At 44.1% G+C, this 18,556-nt stretch overlaps 1 protein-coding gene across 1 annotated transcript in view; it reads right to left on the bottom strand.

Moving 5' to 3' along the window:
• Nucleotides 1–8,346: 8,346 nt before the first annotated feature.
• Nucleotides 8,347–18,556, bottom strand: part of si:dkey-82f1.1 (DENN domain-containing protein 2A) — a 29,666-nt gene continuing 19,456 nt past the window's right edge. Inside the window, exons 5-20 of the mRNA XM_047597060.1 lie at nucleotides 17,725–17,837; nucleotides 17,447–17,644; nucleotides 17,115–17,208; nucleotides 16,337–16,387; nucleotides 15,866–16,053; nucleotides 15,275–15,384; nucleotides 14,600–14,669; nucleotides 14,242–14,319; nucleotides 13,168–13,308; nucleotides 12,912–13,060; nucleotides 11,488–11,665; nucleotides 11,324–11,365; nucleotides 11,048–11,153; nucleotides 9,732–10,019; nucleotides 9,385–9,471; nucleotides 8,347–9,255 (exon numbers count right to left, since the gene is read on the bottom strand). Coding sequence (XP_047453016.1) covers nucleotides 9,224–9,255; nucleotides 9,385–9,471; nucleotides 9,732–10,019; nucleotides 11,048–11,153; nucleotides 11,324–11,365; nucleotides 11,488–11,665; nucleotides 12,912–13,060; nucleotides 13,168–13,308; nucleotides 14,242–14,319; nucleotides 14,600–14,669; nucleotides 15,275–15,384; nucleotides 15,866–16,053; nucleotides 16,337–16,387; nucleotides 17,115–17,208; nucleotides 17,447–17,644; nucleotides 17,725–17,837 — 1,925 coding nt within the window. The 3' untranslated portion in view covers nucleotides 8,347–9,223. The remainder of the gene's footprint in view (nucleotides 9,256–9,384; nucleotides 9,472–9,731; nucleotides 10,020–11,047; nucleotides 11,154–11,323; nucleotides 11,366–11,487; nucleotides 11,666–12,911; nucleotides 13,061–13,167; nucleotides 13,309–14,241; nucleotides 14,320–14,599; nucleotides 14,670–15,274; nucleotides 15,385–15,865; nucleotides 16,054–16,336; nucleotides 16,388–17,114; nucleotides 17,209–17,446; nucleotides 17,645–17,724; nucleotides 17,838–18,556) is intronic.

Genomic DNA, 18,556 nt, shown 5'->3' with positions numbered 1-18,556 from the left:
CCAATAACAGTGTGTGAAATAAATAAGCCAATAGTTGGTTTGGAAACGTAGCGGCTACAGTCAGGCCGTCACATCAGCTCAACATCTGCCAAAGGCTCCTCTCATCGTCCATTAGGTTAATGGCAACGTGAAAACAAATAACAGAGAGGCACCTGGTGTTGAAGGTGGAGGGGATGGGGTGTCAACAAACGAGGAGACACATTACAGTTGGACCGCTACCCTCAGACACACTTAGGCGCACATGCCGAGGAGGACCGTACAGGATATTAATGCCAGCGGGGCTTTTAGGTTGCCCGTTTCTTCATCAGCGCCGTAACTGACTGCATTATTAAAATCCTCAGCTGAGATTCTAATCAATGTGTTTGCGCAATGTTTCGGGGAGGAAGAGTATTACAATAACCAGCCCGAGTAATTAAAAGGATTAACGCTGCATTCCACTGACTCTTTATGACGAAAAAAAAAAAAAGAGAAAGAAAAGCAGCAGCGAGATCCACAGGGAACGGGGGGACAGAACAGGGGATGTTTGACTCGCAGCAGATTCACATCCTGTTTTCTCTAAGAGCCAATTTGTTTAGGATGTGCACGCCGAGCTCATACGTTTTCGGGTGGAGGGAGAATGAGACGGGCATCGGCTCCGCCCCCTTCCTCTCCGCAAGTGCGCAGGAGAAAAATGGGAAAAGCGGGCACAATGGTAGGACGCGGCGAAGACAGACGTCGCAAACTCATGAGTCAATACAAACGGAGTTTCACTTTGTCATGGACATTTGTCCTGCCTCCGTGAAAGTAAGACTTGTCCATTTAAGGCATCGGGAGGGAGGAAAAAAAGGCATTACGTCAGCCAGGATCTGAGTGCATGTGTGGAGGGAGTGCGAGGATGTAAAAACGTGGGGAGATTGTAGGTGATGTGTTGTAAGGAGTGAGTAAGAGTCTCCAGTCAGTCCGGTCCACCGACTTCCTCTGAGCCCCCTGATGTTCCACAGCGCTTCCCGTAAAGCATCCGGCCAGTCCGCCGTTCTCCCCATCTCTTTCTGTCCCTCACACACACACACGCACACACGTGTATATGCGCACTTAAGGATGTACATGAACACAATAAACTCAAGCAAACAAACACAACGCAGACAGGAAGCCTATAAGCAGCACTGTACGCGTACAAATTGTATAAGTATTTCATATTAATTCCTACTGATAAATGATACCCTCAAAATGTACTTGACACGAATCTTAATAAAATGTCATTTCCGGTGATATAAACGTCACGTAGAGTTGTGGAATGGCCTCAGAATGTATGAAGCTTTTTAATGATTGTTTGTTGACTGACGACAGGATCAAGTCCTTAAGGAAGCAAACCTGCATTTATGTTTTATAGACTGACTAATTATTTTACTACGTCTATTATATTTAAATACATCCTTAATTGTTCATGAAGTGGTGAGTATTACATGAATGAAAGTTTGACCTTTTAAACTGTGGGTAGCACCAAAAGAAGGCGCGACATTGTTCATGATCAACCGGTTAACGGCTCTTCTCTCGTGGGGCTGCGAAGGCCTCAGTAACTGATTGCTTTTTCAGCTTACGGTAGAAATATTACTCAGCTTAAATGTGAGACGAGAGGGCCGCCGTCACTGCTTCAGCGTATTTACTGTACGTTTTGCCATTAAGAAGTATGCAAAAATCACCGAAATCATGAAAGGGTCTGACTGGAGAACCAACAAAATCAACGATTTCAAGCAACTTAACCCAACTCTTCTAAATGAACAGTGAAAACTCTTACGTAACCACGTCTGGTGCACATTCCTAATTCCACTCCTAAAGCCTAATCTTCATCACGAGCCGACCAGCCACTCAACAGTGAGCTAATGGCTTTACCAAAAATCACACGAGGACAAAGCTGAAATAAATAAATGAACTAACCAATTAATAAAACCATAGCTCGACTTCTGTGCTGTGCGCGTAACAGGTTCTACACCAACCACGGCTCCAGCTCCGGGGCCAACGCGGGTCACTGCCAGATCTGTGGCAGCCATAAACCATTAGTGTGCCTCAGTCGAAGCGTCCAGGAGGTTAATTAACCTAAGCCGTGCCTTAAAACAAGCGGCGGCCCCCTGCCTCCTCCACCCACTCGCCACCGTTCAAACCCCGACCACCCTCGCGACTCCCTCCAGCGAGGCCCCTCTCCTCTGGATCTGCTCGACGGGATAATCCCCCAGCTGGTGCTGCGGTCGAGGGGGGCCATGCAACACCCTGACTGCCCCCCACCCCTTAACACGACGGCACACACGCCGAGTGACTAAGACAAACACGCGCAAGGCTACAAATTATTAGAGGGACACACACACACACACACGTGTACAGAATTCATCAGAGCAGAACGACAAATCAACACACACAAACAAGATCGCAAGAAGCTGCAGGTGGTTGGAGAATCGGTTCACCTTTGCCCTTGACCAGAGCCAGTCAGTCAGTGAGTCAGTCAGTCAGTCAGTCATTCAGGTAGATAGGGCGGCTTAATGTGGGCGACACCATTTGTTTTGTCACCAACTACGTAACAAATGAACGAAATGAGTTCAGTTTATAACTGCAGAGGTTTTCTCAGTTTAGCTGCTAGCATGCTAAAATGCTAAGCGGCACACCTGCTAAATCTCAGCATATTAACATTGTTGCCTTGAATACGGTAGCGTGCTGACACTGGCACCGAGCCCAAAGCAGCACATTATTTGTTATTTATGTGTTGGTGTCGCAGAAAGCTACCTGCCGCCGCCGCCGCCGCTCATGGAGCGGAGGTACATGTGTGTGTGTGTGTGTGGGGGGGGCTGCATGTGTCACAATCTCCACTAATCAGGAAGGGAATGCAAAAGCAGGAAACATTTAGAAAATAAGGCAGCGGTATGGGATCAGGCTATAGGGTCGCAGTGGGAGCCGGCGGTGGAGGATCGGTTTGTTTTGTCAAGTTTTTTTTTTTTTTTTTTTGCTGAGAGCACGTGTTTTCTGGCGGCGAGTCCCACTGGGCTGCACCAGCGGGAGCCTCTGAGGCTCCACACACTGCAAAACCACTACCACCACGCTCACATAAAAGTGGTGGATTTATATTGTGACTTCATCTCATAAGACAAGCTCATAGGACAAGCATCTCCTTCAAAATCGCACAACATGTTGATTATTTTACTTATTGATCGACCGTCGAAGTTCCCTTCGGCTCAGCGCTTTGGTTAAACGGTCCACAACTTCACTGATTTAGTTCAGTCCCACTTCCCGCTGCTAGCTTTAATGCAGCTGCGACATGCAGCTGTTTGCACTGAGAAAGCTTCGACTAAATTATATAGACCAGGAGTCTTCAACGTTTTCCAGGCCAAGGACCCCAAACCGATGCACAGATCAAGTAGGGACCTGCCTACTATATGTGTTATATATTTAAAAATACACATTATTATCATCGTTTTGCATTCAATATTAAGCTGCATTCAATGTTTCAAACATGTGCAACAGACCTGACTGGTATATACACAATTGACAGGCAAAGAAAATAATTGAGAGATTCGAGTTTTAATTTCACCTGGAGACTGAATAGCCACATTGGTCAATCGCAGGGAGCCTGACAAGAGTCAGTGCGTAATATGCAGCCTCGTGATTGGCTCAGAAGCGCGTACACGAGGCGTTTAGGTTGACAGTCCTGACTGAAAGATAAGGCCTTCTACTAAAATATGTTGGACTCGTGTGTAGTATTTAAAGAAATTTAAATAGTGGGGGAAAATTTTTAAAAAATATACATATGTATAAAAAGTCTTATCAACCAAAGACTTTGCAGTGCCTCCGAAAGAGCAGGAAAATCGAGAATCTTACATACATAGAAATCTGGCCTCTAAAATGAATTAACTGAACTAACATATAGTATCGCTCCACATGTTTACGCCAGATAATGGATGGAAATGTGTGAAACTGAACTCTCCTGAACTTTTCTTTCCATGAGTCATTCATATTTCACCATGACAGAAATCCCACAGGTCACACGTCTAGCTCCTCACGACTCCCCCTCAGTCCTTTCTCAAAGACAGCAGTCGGACGAAAGGTGGACCGAGGGTCTGTCGGACAAGTTCCACAAAAATCAGAACATAAGGATTCATCAGTCCGGCTGTAATCACCGCACGACCCAGGCAAACGCACACCGCGCACCGCGCACAGTGCACAGAGCTGAGGGTGCTGAGAGCTCTCGGTGGAAAAGGAGGGGAGGGAGAGTCTTTGTTCTACGAGCCTCATATCTGAGGCATTATTCGTTTTTCTCATGCGAGCGGAGGAGGAATGATCGCTATGTGGGATGAGCAGAGCAAAAAAAAAAAAAAAAAAACACTCAAACAGGGATGAAACACACACACCTTTGCATACTTTTTTTTTTTTTTAAACTCTCCTCTTGTTCTACTCGGTCACCCACACGAATTCATCCACCTCTAGGCCTAGGCCATATCCACCCACTCTCACTAATGCTACTCCAGAGCGAACAATACAACCTCAGAGTTCACATTACGATGTAATTCATCTGTCTGAGACAATAGCGGAGCCAGAGTCTCGAAAACAAAAGGGGCCAAGTCCTGGAAAATATCCACACTGCTCTGGCTGACACTTCAGAGGAGGCTCTGACAGGTGGGTTTTTTTGACGCGTCCGTCACACTGTTGCTGTTCTCCATTCCACCTGTTGCTTCTCACACTCCTCTCAGCTGCCCTACATGGCACCATAGCACCACGCACATCTTCAGCCGTCTCAAACGCTGAAAAACTGAAAACACTCACTCTGCCTTCTCACCTCAGCAGACGCACACAGAGAATCCACGGAAACACACAGCACAGCGTAAAGACGGGCAGGGTTTACACAATCAGATAAGAAAGGTCTTGTTTTCTGGATGGAGAAGCACATTTTGGTAAAGATGATCACAAGATCAAGAGAGAGTTAATTATGGCTTAATTAATCTTTTAAGTGCTTTTTATAGGGTATATGACATCAGAGTAAATTTAACACCTTGTGGATCGTAAAGGTGCAAAGCACGCAAAGACAAAGCATCATCTCTGCTTTTCAGACTGTGATGGCAGATTTCACATTATAATTGACAACTGCAGCTCTACTTTCCAGTTCCTTTCTATTCCTTTGCTCTGTTCTATACATGAGCTGTATTTGGTGTGTTTCACGGAATAAGATTAACCACATTATAGAATAACTATTGTTAAGTTTTTTTAGTCCATTTTTTTTTTTTTTTATCCGTGTGTTTGAGTCAGAGCCAGAAAAACAAAACAAAATGACATTTCCTCAAGGTTAACTTTCCGCTCATAGAGACACCTGTATGAGCGTCTCCCGGACTCCCCACGCTGCTGCAGCGCTCATTCTCAATGTCTCATTCCCAGTGTTAAGTAGCAAATCTTTTACGAAACTTTTAAGTGAAAATAGCCCAAAATAACCCATTATATTTGACTGCTGTTGACGCATTATGGCGTAAGCTTGATCATTGTTTTCCGACTGCTCTCGGTGCTGTTTGTGCATCGTACTTCATTAGCTGATCGTGAAATATATGTAAAATCTTAATCTGTAGCAGTCAGTGAATCGGGATGGAGTAAAAGAGAACAGATTTACCTCTTACACGCACATAAAGCTGCACAAATGGAAATACTCGAGCACAATCACATGACTGCAGACAATATAAAAGCAGCACAGAAGGATGTTTCAGCAACTGCTCTTAATCACACTGTTTAACTGCAAAGTTTTTACTTGGGGATGAAGAGGAGAGAAAGTACAATGAGCTGACAGGATATGATGCATTCACGTGCAGAGCAATTAACAGTGAAAATCAGCGCCACTTATGTCAATCACTGACTTACGTTAATAATTATTTCAAAGTGATACTGACACCGCAATGCATGAAGTCGCGCAATTCAACAACAGAGTATGTGCAGAATGACAATGTGTACTTTAAGTACATTTTGATAATACCATGTTCTCTAGTTAAGTCATCAGTGGAGGGAATTTATGAATCTATAATCATATTTATCCATTCCTCCACTTGCTACTTGTGAAAGGTTCAGCCGCAAGTGGAAATATAATTTTTTGACTGGATTTTAAAGGCATATTGCACCTGACAAATTCTATAAATCAAAAAGCAGCTCCATCTCAGCCAGCTTTATAATGTAGTTCTGTCTGAATTTTGCTGATATTACTTCACTTTACTCAACTTATTTTTGCTCCATGACCTGAGCGCGTCTCCTTCCAACGCCACCGCGGTGGTTTGTTCAATAATATCGTTTAATTACCCGTAAAACGAGACAACCAAATCACGTCGCAGGCTGCGAGACATAAAAGTCGCACCGCCTCCGGTCTACTCACACTTGTTGAGCGAAGAGAAAACTGTGAATGAATCCCGCGGGTTAATAAATACACGGTTTGAATGGTTCCGGTGGAAAAGTTTAGCCGGCTGGGCCGCTTTAACGTGTGGCCGGGCCCCGACGTCCCTCCCTCAACAAACAAACACACCGGAGGAGAGGGACAGGGTTCCGGCTGCGGCGCAGGAAGTCAGAGCTCCCTCCGCCGCTGGAATTAAAAGGAGGAGAGAAAAAAATGTCGGAATTTGAGGGAAGAAATGTGAGACATTTGAGGAATGTTATCTCCGGACAGTCAGCGGCGATTGATTCAGAGAAGAAGCCGCTGGTGTTGTCCACGTTGTTCAACTAAATGGAAGTTTGCGCTCCGGCACAAAGACGCGGATTTTTTTTTTTTTTTTTTTTTTTTTTTTTTTGTAATGTGAACACTTAAATAATAACAATAATAATAATAATAACTTAAATACTTGTGTTGTCTTACCTGGAGGGAATCTGCGAGCGGTGTGACAGGTAGGCAGGCAGGTGGAGGAATACTTGATATTTTAAAACAATAATATTAACATTAATAATAATAAAGACTCCGTGAGAGTTTTACTTTTTTCTCCTCCTCCTCCTTCTCCTTCTTCTTCTTCTCCTCTCCTCTTCTCCTCCTTCTTCTTCTTCTTTGTTTGTTTTCTGCTGCCTCGTCTCCTTCCTGAAGCCGCTTGTTTGAAGCGAGAGGAGGGCAGGAATTTCAGGAATTAGCCGTGGTATGACATGAAGCCTGGAAAAAGCCAGAGAAAAAGACCAAGGGAGGGAAGGAGGGGGAGAGGAGGAGAGGGGAGGGAGGGAGGGAGGTCTGACCGGTCAACGCGTAATGACGAAAAGGAGGAGAGGAGGAGGAGGAGGAGGAGGACGACGAGGGGGGGGCTCTGAAAAGGAAAGCAAAGGAGAACAAACACGCAACCTATTACACTGTATATCCACACATTGTCTTGTGGCAATAAATTTTATTTAACTTTATTTAAATATTAAATGTCTACAATGAGGATTATTGGGTCAGCTTCACCTCACTTTTAAAATCTACCTTTTCCCTTTCTTTTATCCTGCCATATTGTGTTGAATACAAAATAAGAATCAACTCAAATTGCTCCTTGATGTCCATCGACGCTGCCTCTTCTCACGTGTTTTAGAAGATAGAGGCGTTTTTTTTCTTCACTTTATCGTTTTGTCATATTCTCAGATGAGCAGACAAAGGCGATAATAATGTTGGACGTGGGCATGTTGTGTAAGTCACTTAAGGCCCGCAGACACAGTTGTCTGGGATGTCATTCTGAACTTTGGACTCAGAAAGGCAACATGTGCAGGGTGACATGAAGTGGATAGCAGATCCCCCTACTGGGCGACGAAGGCCTTGCAAGGAGTTAGTTCACGCGCGTTGATTATTTTCTTGTGTGTGTAACCAGCCAGGGATTTTATGAGTAGTATAAAAGCTGCCCTGCTCGAGAAGAATTATTGTTCTAATATGTGGTACACAGAGAGAATGTAACAACCAGGTTTTGTGAAATTCTTCATCAAAACGCCAAATAAAAGCTTGTCTAATGTCATATTGTTCCACCGTTTTCTATTTGTTACAGATTCCCAGTGCTTAATTGTATTCTATTAATCTTAAAATAAAGCTGATTGCATCTCATTTATTTGTTGTTCTTGCATCATGCTGCTCCAGCACCAGAAGTGGGAATGACTGGAAGCAGAGGTGAGTCATCGTGCTGCAAATATACAAACAACATTTTCAGAGTAAGCTTTCATCAAATAGTTACTTTGACATCAGCAATAACGAGCCTATATCGGCCTGCACGTGCTGCACATATAAACATCTCTAGATGATGAGAGCTACTTCTCTAAAATGACACTGCTTTGTGTTGGAGCTTTAATGTGATAAACTAAATTCAATTACTGTATCAAAATACAGAGATATTCAATACTGTTTAAGGAAAAAACATGGAGCCATTACCTAATTTAAATCACTTTATTTATGAAGTTTCATTGCATTCTCAATCAAGTTTAAGGCAACCCTATTTGTTGTTGTGAAACACACTGATACCGATTGGCCTAAGATACACATCACTCTTCAGTTCAAACTCCACACACTCCACCAAGTGAGCGATGCTTTCACATTGATTTCCTTGTTGTTACATTTACCCACGTCTTCACTTTCCAATAAAAGTACATTTATCAAAAAACAGTGGTACATATACCCGACAAACCAAAGTGGTCTACAAACAGTCTTGACTAGACTCTGTTAAATAAAGCGTAATACGAACTACAGGAGATTCCTTTGCACTCATTTGAAAGGCATTAAAAGGGAGATTAAGTTTGTCTAAAGAGGAATATAAATTAACTTAAAAGCCTCCTGTTGACAAAGAAGTTGTACTATTGTATTTATAAAAGCTTCTATAGAAAATAAATGGAATGTATAAGAAGGTATTGTACAAAAGTAGATCTTCAGGTAAGAGGTTTACAGGTGGAGTTAGAAAACGAGAACACTGCTCCTAAACATTTACACTGTGCTGTGCTGTACAGTAAAACACTGACTATGATCAACATTTAGACCATGAGACTACACACTGTTAGACACTGGGGGAGGGTGGGGAGTTTTGGTCCGAGCTGAGTCAACCCTTCACAACGCAAATGGAATGACTTGGTAATGAAGCTGAGAGATAATCACAACTTTCCCCAGATTCCCTCATGTTCACAAAGTATGAGTCCAGTCCACTTTAAGGGGTCTTCCTTTACCCTAGCCTTAAGACACATATCTCCTTTAGTATGTTCTCCGGGGAACATGTCGTCTTCTTTTCTGAATTCACTGATGCCAGCTTGACTCCCAGTCTCATTTCTTGGAAAGGAATTTCATCTTGTTTCCTAGAAAAAGCAACAGATGCACATCAAGGTGTGTTTGAAAGAGAGAACTGTTACATGTGGAAGGTTTTTATAGTCCACTGGTTGATCAGCTGAGCAGCTGATTGGCCGAGGCTGTGCAGTAAGTCTCACCTAAGCCCTTGAGGAACTTGTTGACCCCTCTCTGTTCGCTCCCAGGCAGTGAGTCCAGATACTCTTGTGCTCTCATCTCGAAGAGACCTGGACACAAAATGAGAACATGAATAGTTAAAGCCTCTGGAAGTGACATTTGTCTCCCTCTTCTGGTAGTGAGAGTAATTACACCTATTCCTACAGCGTAAAGGTCCCTCAGCCCCTGAAGAGAGTGTTTGTCAAACATAATTCCAAGACCATTAGCGGATACTACAGGACAATATAATGTTTTACATATGCAAATATAGTAACTGATGGTAACTGGTAGAAACGTTTAAGCTTATATCAATTCCACATAATCTCAGTACCTCTGAGGCCCTGCCTGCGCAGCTCCCTCTCCTGGATGAAGCCGGTGAACATCTGGGTCTCCATGAACACCTCCAGAAACCTTCTCAGGCTCTTGGAGGTGACGGCTTTGCGAAATGCATCACGCTGAAAGGATGAGGACTGGGATGAGGAGGGGCTGGGAAGCGTGGGGGACGTCACTGACTCATCCTCCCGCTCCGTTCCACCCATGAAGAGGGAGTAGTGACCGACCATCTCTACGAAGAAACGCACAAAGGCCTCTGACACCACCGTGCTGAGGGAGCTGGAGTCTGGGAGGATGTGAAACCAACAGAAAAAGCATTGTAAGAGTGAGTGAAACAGGAACGATTAAATTGACACGGCAGTATCACCATTACATTAAATATCACCAAAAGACAGGATGACACATTCATTTTCTTGCAAAGAATTTTCCGGGAAACTTTTTGTACTCATTATGTAGGAGAATTAACTCCCTAGTCGTCATTGGTGGTTCCAGATATTTCTAATCAATCCTACTCTTTACTCATTACATACATACAAGATATTTTTACATCAATACCTAAATGACTTTGTACTGAAACACATTACTGTCTCACGAGGGATGGACTTCACTTTAATATTCTTTCCAATTGCAGCCATTACTCAATATACTACAGATGTATAAAATATAGATAAAGATGGCTAAAAAACGTGGGAGATACAGTAGCTACAGAGTCCTGAAGAAAATATAGACCATTGTTCACTTTATTTGACCGGCAGCTAATATTCTGTCATGTAAAGGAAATTTTCTCATAAACATCTCAACAACAAGTCAGCTTCAGTGGCACATCAACCAGAGCCTTGAGATGACTTGTACGTCAGAGAGATTTGTGAAAGTGTATTAGAAACGTTATGAAAAAAATATAATGTCTGTAACTGGATTTGCTGGCTTCCTGGCTAGTTCATAAAAAGGCTCTTTAAGCCAAACCAACTTTCCTGTCCTGTAGTGGAAAATTGGTCTGGTGCTGCTCCTTTGGGAGCTGATTATACTCTGGCAAGGATCTGCAGGGCCCCTCTTATCATTTGGGAGGAACTGATGTGTTGATGCACGGACGAGTAAATGTGTAAATGAAGAAGCCACGAGAAATCAACTCCAGCCACCTGCGTTTTACCTCTTAGGTGGACCATGATGACTTTTGAGTTTTCACAAGCTCAGAAAAAAACTTATTTGTTTATTGTGAATTATAGACCAATTTACACCGCTATAATAATATTTGTTTCTAATAAGAAATATAAATGTATTTTTTGAAAAAAAAAGCAGTTGTAAGTGCTGAGTCACCATTTGGCAGATCTCCTTTCTCACAGGCCAGCTCCCTCCTCTTGTCCAACACATGCTCAAGTGCTGCCTGTAGCTTATGAGGAAGAATGGAGTCCTCGTCATCCAGCTGTGGAGCAACAAACACATAATTAGACACTCAACACACGGGTGTGAATTAACATAATGTATTGACACAACATGTCGTAGATTCACTACACATGTAACGCAGTTAAACAATGAAAACCCACGTGATGACAGACAGATGTGAACTGTTATCTATGTTTCTATAGTTTGTACCTGTCTCAGGAAGCGACTGTTGCCGAGGTCGACCACCAGGACCTGAGCACAGAGAAAGAGTGATGTCATTTCCTGGAGCCATTGTTCAGTGAGGGAAATGCCCAGTGTAAAGGGCACCGCAGGGTGTATATAACCAAACAAAAGAAAGAAAGGACTCCTGTCACCTCTTCTATGGGCAGCTCTTTGAGTCGAGGTAGAGAGCTGGAGAGGAGGCCCACTATAAAAGGAGTCGGGGTGCAGACTATGTCCAACATGGAAGGAGGGAGCACGGGGATGTATGTGTGCTGCCAGGTGAAGGGATAGAGGAGAGCCACTACTGCATGACAGCACTGAGACAGCGTGCTGTGGACAGACAGAGACAAGAGGAGATCATTGTACAGCAGTTACCAAAAAAAAAACTTTCAGTGAACACATGACGAATCCTCCAATCTACTTAAAAACAGAACTCTTGAATGAAACGTCCGTATTCAACACTGTACGTCAACATCAGTAACACAAGTTCTGTGCTCAAAATAATTTCATGAGGACTTTTCAAAAGCCATAAATAGTAAATTATGACTCAAAGATCTGAAGAAAAGCAAAGCATATCCCTAAAAGAAGACTTTCAAAGTCTAACGTCCAAATCTAATTTTAACCACAAGATGGCGCTAACCCGCCCTTCCAAAAAGTAACCCCTGCTGCCGACGGTTTATCAGCGCCGAACATAATATGAAATGTTCATTTGTATTTTCCCCAACAAACCCAATGTCACCCCGAGAGGAATGCTTCATGGGAGTGTGATGTAACACTCGTAAAAACTATACAGCGGCAGCGCACACACACATGCCGCTGACTTAATCACTCCCGGGTGTGCATCTGCTCATCGTTAATGGACTAATGAGGCCAAATTTCCACTGAATGGTAGAGAATGAGCGACAACTACGCTTGATAACTCAAGTGAGAAACACTTACGCTGCGCTTTAAATGCCTTCGCATGGACACAAAAGGAAAGAAACTTGCAACGCTCATTGTATTTACACATGCCTTAACGTTCACAGTGTTTCTTGAACTAAATCGGGAGAGAGAACGGTTGTCTCTGCTGATGTTAAACCAGGTGTGCTATAACAGTAAATAACAGCTTCCTTGCGTGTGTGTGTGGGGGCTGAGGGGTCTGACCACTGCGATAATGGCTTAAGAGCTGAAGGTTTGAGTGAACCGTGTGGGTGTGATGACGTCACTGTGCACACGTGTTAGCTCTGCAGTCATGCTTTAAAGCCTAACTCTTTCTCTCTGGCACCCATGACAGTTTTCCAGAGAAGAACTGATTGTTCCCCAGGCGACTGTATAACACAACAGCATTCCTTCCTCTCACACTTGGTCGGGATCTTCTTTTCCTCAGACTGCTTGTTGACTCCACTTCTCTCCGTCACATCCTTCAAACTCTTGGTTCTTATTGCCACCGTCACCCTGCGCTCATCAGTTTTTTATCAGTGAGGACTCATTAAAAGCGACTGCTTAAATGCAGCGCTGGATCTAGACGTCCCGAAACAGATGCAGAACATACGGTCCCTGGGTCAGAGATCAAAATGAGTTTGTAGCGGGAGCCAACCTGAGTTTGTCAGCGGTGAAGATGACTCTGCGCTCCAGCAGCAGAGAGGCAAAGACTCGGAGGAGCAGTCGTAAACTCAAGGAGGAGAAGAGACATTCAAAGTCCACGTGTTCCAGGCGGGAATCCGACGGTCGACACAGCTCTATCACCTGCAGGAAAGAGGGAGGAGGGGGGGGGGACGCAGGCGCTGATGTGACTGTTTCTGTAAGCATCACACATACATTTTGCATCCTCAGCGACACCACGGTCGTCTCACCTCCGTCCCAGAACCAGGCAGGAAGTTTTTGACAGTGATGGTCCTTCCTGGAGCTGGGAAAGGAGCCTCCATGATGCCTCGCATGAAAGGTTGCACCAGAGCAGGGGAGATAGCCCTCCTCTTTTCCACTTCGTCCAGGATCTGGAAAAGGCAGAGGAAGAAAGAGAGTCTGTAACCTGAATACCAGATATCACAAATATGTATACCGCGTGTTGGCCTTCCTACCCGACACTGAGAGCAGGTTCAAATTTAATATTTCCAGACACGGTGATATGAAGTGTATATATCATGAAATATATATTTGTTGCGATATAGCTGGATTTTGTATATTATTATTGTACAAACTACTTAGACCTTATTTTTGGCAGTAGATCCAAAAATAACGCGGCCTTCTCCTTTTTAAGAGAACAAAAAAGTAGCAAAAAGTAAAGTTTAAACTCTAAAATGTACTTTATGTACCTAAACAAACAATCAAGCTGGCACCGGGTTCCCGTTCCATCACAGAGCAGTCAAGGGTGAGGCCTTTCACTGATTTGGTAAACCGCACTGCATGTCGTAATCCTAAACATATTTATTCTCGCATCAATGCGGATAGAGCGCAGTAGAAAAGTCACAACAAATAGGCAACAGCCTGAATCAATGATCTGCACTCTTCCACAATCCTACTGCGCACATCTGCGTAGTATCTGTGATGCCGATCTGACCCGGAACATTCAGAAAACTCTTTAATTTAGTCAGATAGATAGCGATGCCATATGTGCGCCGCACAGATTTTTTACACAGGTCAACATGTAAATAAATCTAAGGCTCATTACAGGGAACCTTTTTCTACTGCGGCGACCACATCAGCTGCATTTCACATGTGTCGCTGCGCCGGAGCCAGAACTGCGAGGCTCTGTGGGAAAAGTGGACTGAGCAGAAGGTGGGTGGGGTTCTGTGGGCTCTGTCTGAGGGTGGCATTTTTTTCTTTTACGACCGACTTTGTGTAACACGTGCAACTCTGAGCAAATTAACGCTAATAAATGCAAGTAATGGACGTGGATACGGCGTGTGCATTTCGCGTCCATGCCTCACCTTGGAGAAGAGGTCGAAGCATCCCAGGCGGCTGACGATACAGTAGACCTCAGGGAGCCTTCGGCCTTTACCACTGGGCTGTGAACAAGCAGGAAGAAACAGACAGACGGCTTCAGAACACGAGGCTGCTCACCCGACTGCAGGCAGAGGATTAGAGCGCTGGAGCGACTCAAAGCCTTTGTTTTGCAGAGACTTTGCAGGTAAAAAAAAATCAGAAAAGTAGTTTCAACCGCGTTCAAGAAAGAAGTACGAAGGGTGAAAGAGGCAGACGAACACATTTATAAAGAGGGATTAAGACAAGTCGAAAATGGATTTGAAGAAGCCAGCGACGAGGCGCAGACGTGCTTTTAGGTCGTACCAGTAAACGGCGACAGTAGCCGAACCGCCTGCTTCCATCTTCACCAGTGAGTACAAATGAGAACGTCTCACTGAGGACGAAAAACACAGAAAAGAAAGATAATTCAGATTATTTAAAATTGCTAAAATGTGGATTTCTGGAGACAGAACTTGACTATACTTGACAAGGAAGACCCTGAGGACAAGCTTACTTTGGAAACTTTGGAAATACCCACAAAAAGCCGTCATGAGCTTTGCCTGACAGGTACTCATTGACTGGTGATGACCTAGTGTCAGTACCTAGTCTGTGTCTAGTTACCCCTCACCCATCAGATGTTTGCCTCTAGGTAATTATTAGCCATCACCATCAGACACGCATCATTACTCCTCGGAAACAATGCAGACGTCGAGAGGAGGTGTTGAATAACGCGGCTAATTCTAGACTGCACTCAAAAGAGAAGTGGCTGTGTAATAACTAACCAGGTGTAAGGGGGTGAGTCCACCATACCTTGTAGTTAAAGACAGAACAGTCACCTTTACAGGCCGTTAGGTCAATTTCAGAGCAAAGAAAACTGCTGAGCTACAACCACCACTACCGGGAAATTCCTGTCCCTGTTTTTATTTTTATTTTTTTCATTTTTTCGTTTTTCACTTCACTTTTCAAGTGCAAAGTGTGCGTGCCACCGCTTGAACTGACCTGGGGAAGTTGTCGACAGGCGCCCAGTCCTTGGCGTCGGGGAAACAGAACTGAGGGATGACCTTCAGCTGGTCCTCGGTCTCCCGCATGAACTTAAAGCTCCTCTCAAGCTGGAAGACAAGAGGGGAGGCCACGTTAACACAGATATTATTTAACTCTGCTGAGAGGATCCCAACATCAGAGACTTGGATCATCATGTTTGAAGCTTTTAGATGAGACTATGATGGAGCCCAGATGAACAGAAAAGGACGCCTGCACAACGGTTACACAAAGTGCACTTTTTATTGCTTTTGTTAAGTAAGACAAGAGGCTCGATTACAAAAGTCTTGACTTTTTCAGCACAATATAATATATACAGCACTAGTAAAAGAAGAACTGCAACTTTTCCTCAAGCTGTCTGTGGATTAAATCTGATTAAAAACTAAAAGAGTGCATGAACTGGCGTGAATAGGTTATGTTCTTACTGTTGGTTGGGAAAGAGAAAAGGCTCCAGTTTAGGTAAAAGCATTTAAATGTAATATTTTGGTCGTACTCTAATAAAGTATCTTGTCTCTCATTACTTGCTTAAATGACCTTTTTACACTCTCTTACCTTGAGAGGGAACTGCTGCGTGACTTCTGGCAGGTATGGAACTCCAGCCTTGGTCTTGTGAAGCGCAACAACTATAAAATACTCGAAGAGTTTCCTCTCCTGCAAGTCCATCAGATCCCTCTCCAAGGTCCGGTACCTCCCCGTCTGCCTCAGCATGGACTGGACCGACACCAGCCGCTGGCTGTGAGCTGTGATACATCATCCAGGTCACGCACACACACACAGATGAGCGAACAAGTCAGCGTGAGGCCACAGTTTACAGTAAAACGATCCGCAATTCCATCTTTGTGTATTTTAGATACACAGTAGAACAATGAGAAGAAAAGTGTGAAGTAAATACGTTTCTGTGCACATGCTTCTATTGTGCTTACTTGTAACTAATGTAACTACTATAATATGAAAGTATTTATACAGCTATACATGCACAGACTATGGCTGTTGTGTGTTTAAGTACTTATCTCATGTTCTCACCTTTTAGTTTCTCTTCTGTGTCGCTTTCTGACTCACTGTTCTCGTCTGTCACTAAATAAAAGAGAAGAACAATAACAAGCTCAGGAAACTCAGGGCATGCCAAATTAGCTCTCATTGCTTTGCTTCCAGCTATAACGACTGCAGCACGGAACGGCCCATTCTCAATTGACCTGAACTGTTTAAAGCTGAGTGAGTACATGTAATGATAATGGTAATGACCCCGGACATAATGGACATATTATACACTTAGAAACTCTATTTGTTTCAAACACTGTGCCATAGGAAAGAAACGTGCTGAAGGTACAGTGCAGACAAATATGTCCCACATCATTTAATACACTACGGGATCATTTCAGTATCATTTAGTATCAAGCAGTTGAGAAAGTGATCAACCTAGTTTCGTACCTGGGAATCAAAAAGGTTTTCAGTCTAGATTTGCATGACTAGTTACACATAGACTCTTTTAGAGAATGAATGACCAGCAATGTCTTTAACACTGTTTCTGGATCCAAGTCAGGTACATTTGGATCAGAGTCTACCAGGGCCTCTTTCACTAATTTATGAACCCGAGTTTCGTTGAACACAATTAACACTTGTTGGACAAATCCTGCAAACAAACAATCAAACACACGATTTTGATATTAATATTGGAGACACTAATCTTTTATAAGTTGAAAAGCATAGAGTATGTTTCAGTAAATTCAGAGTGCGTGTGAGGAGTACTGAAAGATGAAGCAGCAGTCTCGTGGGTGGCCTGCTGTCGTATCTGAGGCCTCACCTCGCCCTGAGCTGGACTCGGTAGACTGAGACACCCTCTTCATGCGTTTCTTCCCTCGCCGTGCCTCAAAGATGCCATTGATTTTCAGCACCATCTGGAGGAGTAAAGGAGAAGGAGAATGTCTACCTTCATCTCCATAAACTAATAAACATCACCCCACCACCACCACCACCATCACTTCAGCACAGTTTCTACGAGGTCTGCTTCTCAAAGGAAATATCGGTCCGACTTTTTCCTCTGCCTAACTCATCCCCAGACGGCAGCGCAACTGAGTAGTGTGCTGGACCATAAATCACGGAGCGTGAGCTCTGCGAGCGGCCCTTCTTCCGTACCTTGGGGATTTTCCTTCGTCTGCGATTGTACGGGTCCCCGGAGAGACAGGGGGTGTCGTCGGGGCTGCTGGGCGTGGAGGGGGGGCTGACGCGGGAAGGCGAGGAGATGCCAGCGTCTCTGTTGGTCTTGCGCAATTCCGTTACTTTTAAGCTGCGTCGCTCTGAGCTTTGTCTGAAGAAGCCAGGCTTGGAGGAGAACTGGCGGGGGAAGGCAGATATAAATACAGCCGCAGTATAAAACCGATCCTTTGAAGACAATATTGACAGGGATCAGGTACCTTAGTCGGAGTCTCGGGGACAGGAGACGAGGACGCAGGTGAAGCACATTTGTTTCCTAAACAACTTCTCTCCAACTCTATATCTTCGTAGGGGTTCTCCTTGGATGGAGGATCTGGAGAAGAAAAATAGTCGGCGTCACCTCGGTTACACAATAACTTCAATAACCTGCTCTTTCCAAAGAGCGGATAAATATTTTTTCCATCTCAGTAATGTTTGCTTTGCCAAATGATTCCAGCTCCAGATGTGCTACTAGAAGTAGCACCGAGCTTACCCTGCTCATATTTCACTGTGATAAGATGTTTGCACAGCTAAAGCTAAATGTAGCCACCAGTCCTCCCCTGCATATAAGGAGGAAAGCAGTTTTCCAAAAACCCGTGCCTCTTTCTCTCTTTCTGTATCTCTCCCTGCTCTGCTCTATCAATCCATCCGCCAGATGTGACCCGTAGGTGTAGGCGAACGAAGGGGGACGTTCAGTTCCCTGTTCCCTCTCCCTCTGAAGAAAACAAGGGATCACTGTGCTGTTTTCCACGGTGCTGCTCGATGAGAACGTCGCATTAATCTTTACGTTGCGTTTGTGGGCTCTCGGATGTACATACGCAAAGTTATATCAGTCAAGAATGTGTGCGTCTGATTACATGTATGTATATGCGCAGCTTGGGAACTCTGACAGGTCTGCGGATTGAGTGTTTAAAGTGTGTTTATGAGAGGCTCGAGGACATCACAACCGTTCATCACTGTCTCCACTGTCTGCCTCCCTGAGCTGTTTTTGAGCCGACAGCTGAGTCGAGCCTGAGTTGTTTTGCCCGTGGGACCCTTCTACGTGTTTGATGA

Source organism: Mugil cephalus, chromosome 10, assembly GCF_022458985.1.
Source record: "Mugil cephalus isolate CIBA_MC_2020 chromosome 10, CIBA_Mcephalus_1.1, whole genome shotgun sequence".
NCBI classification, from domain to species: Eukaryota; Metazoa; Chordata; class Actinopteri; order Mugiliformes; family Mugilidae; genus Mugil; species Mugil cephalus.
The sequence above is the reverse complement of the archived record's forward strand: the minus strand, read 5'-3'. Positions and strand labels throughout refer to the sequence as shown.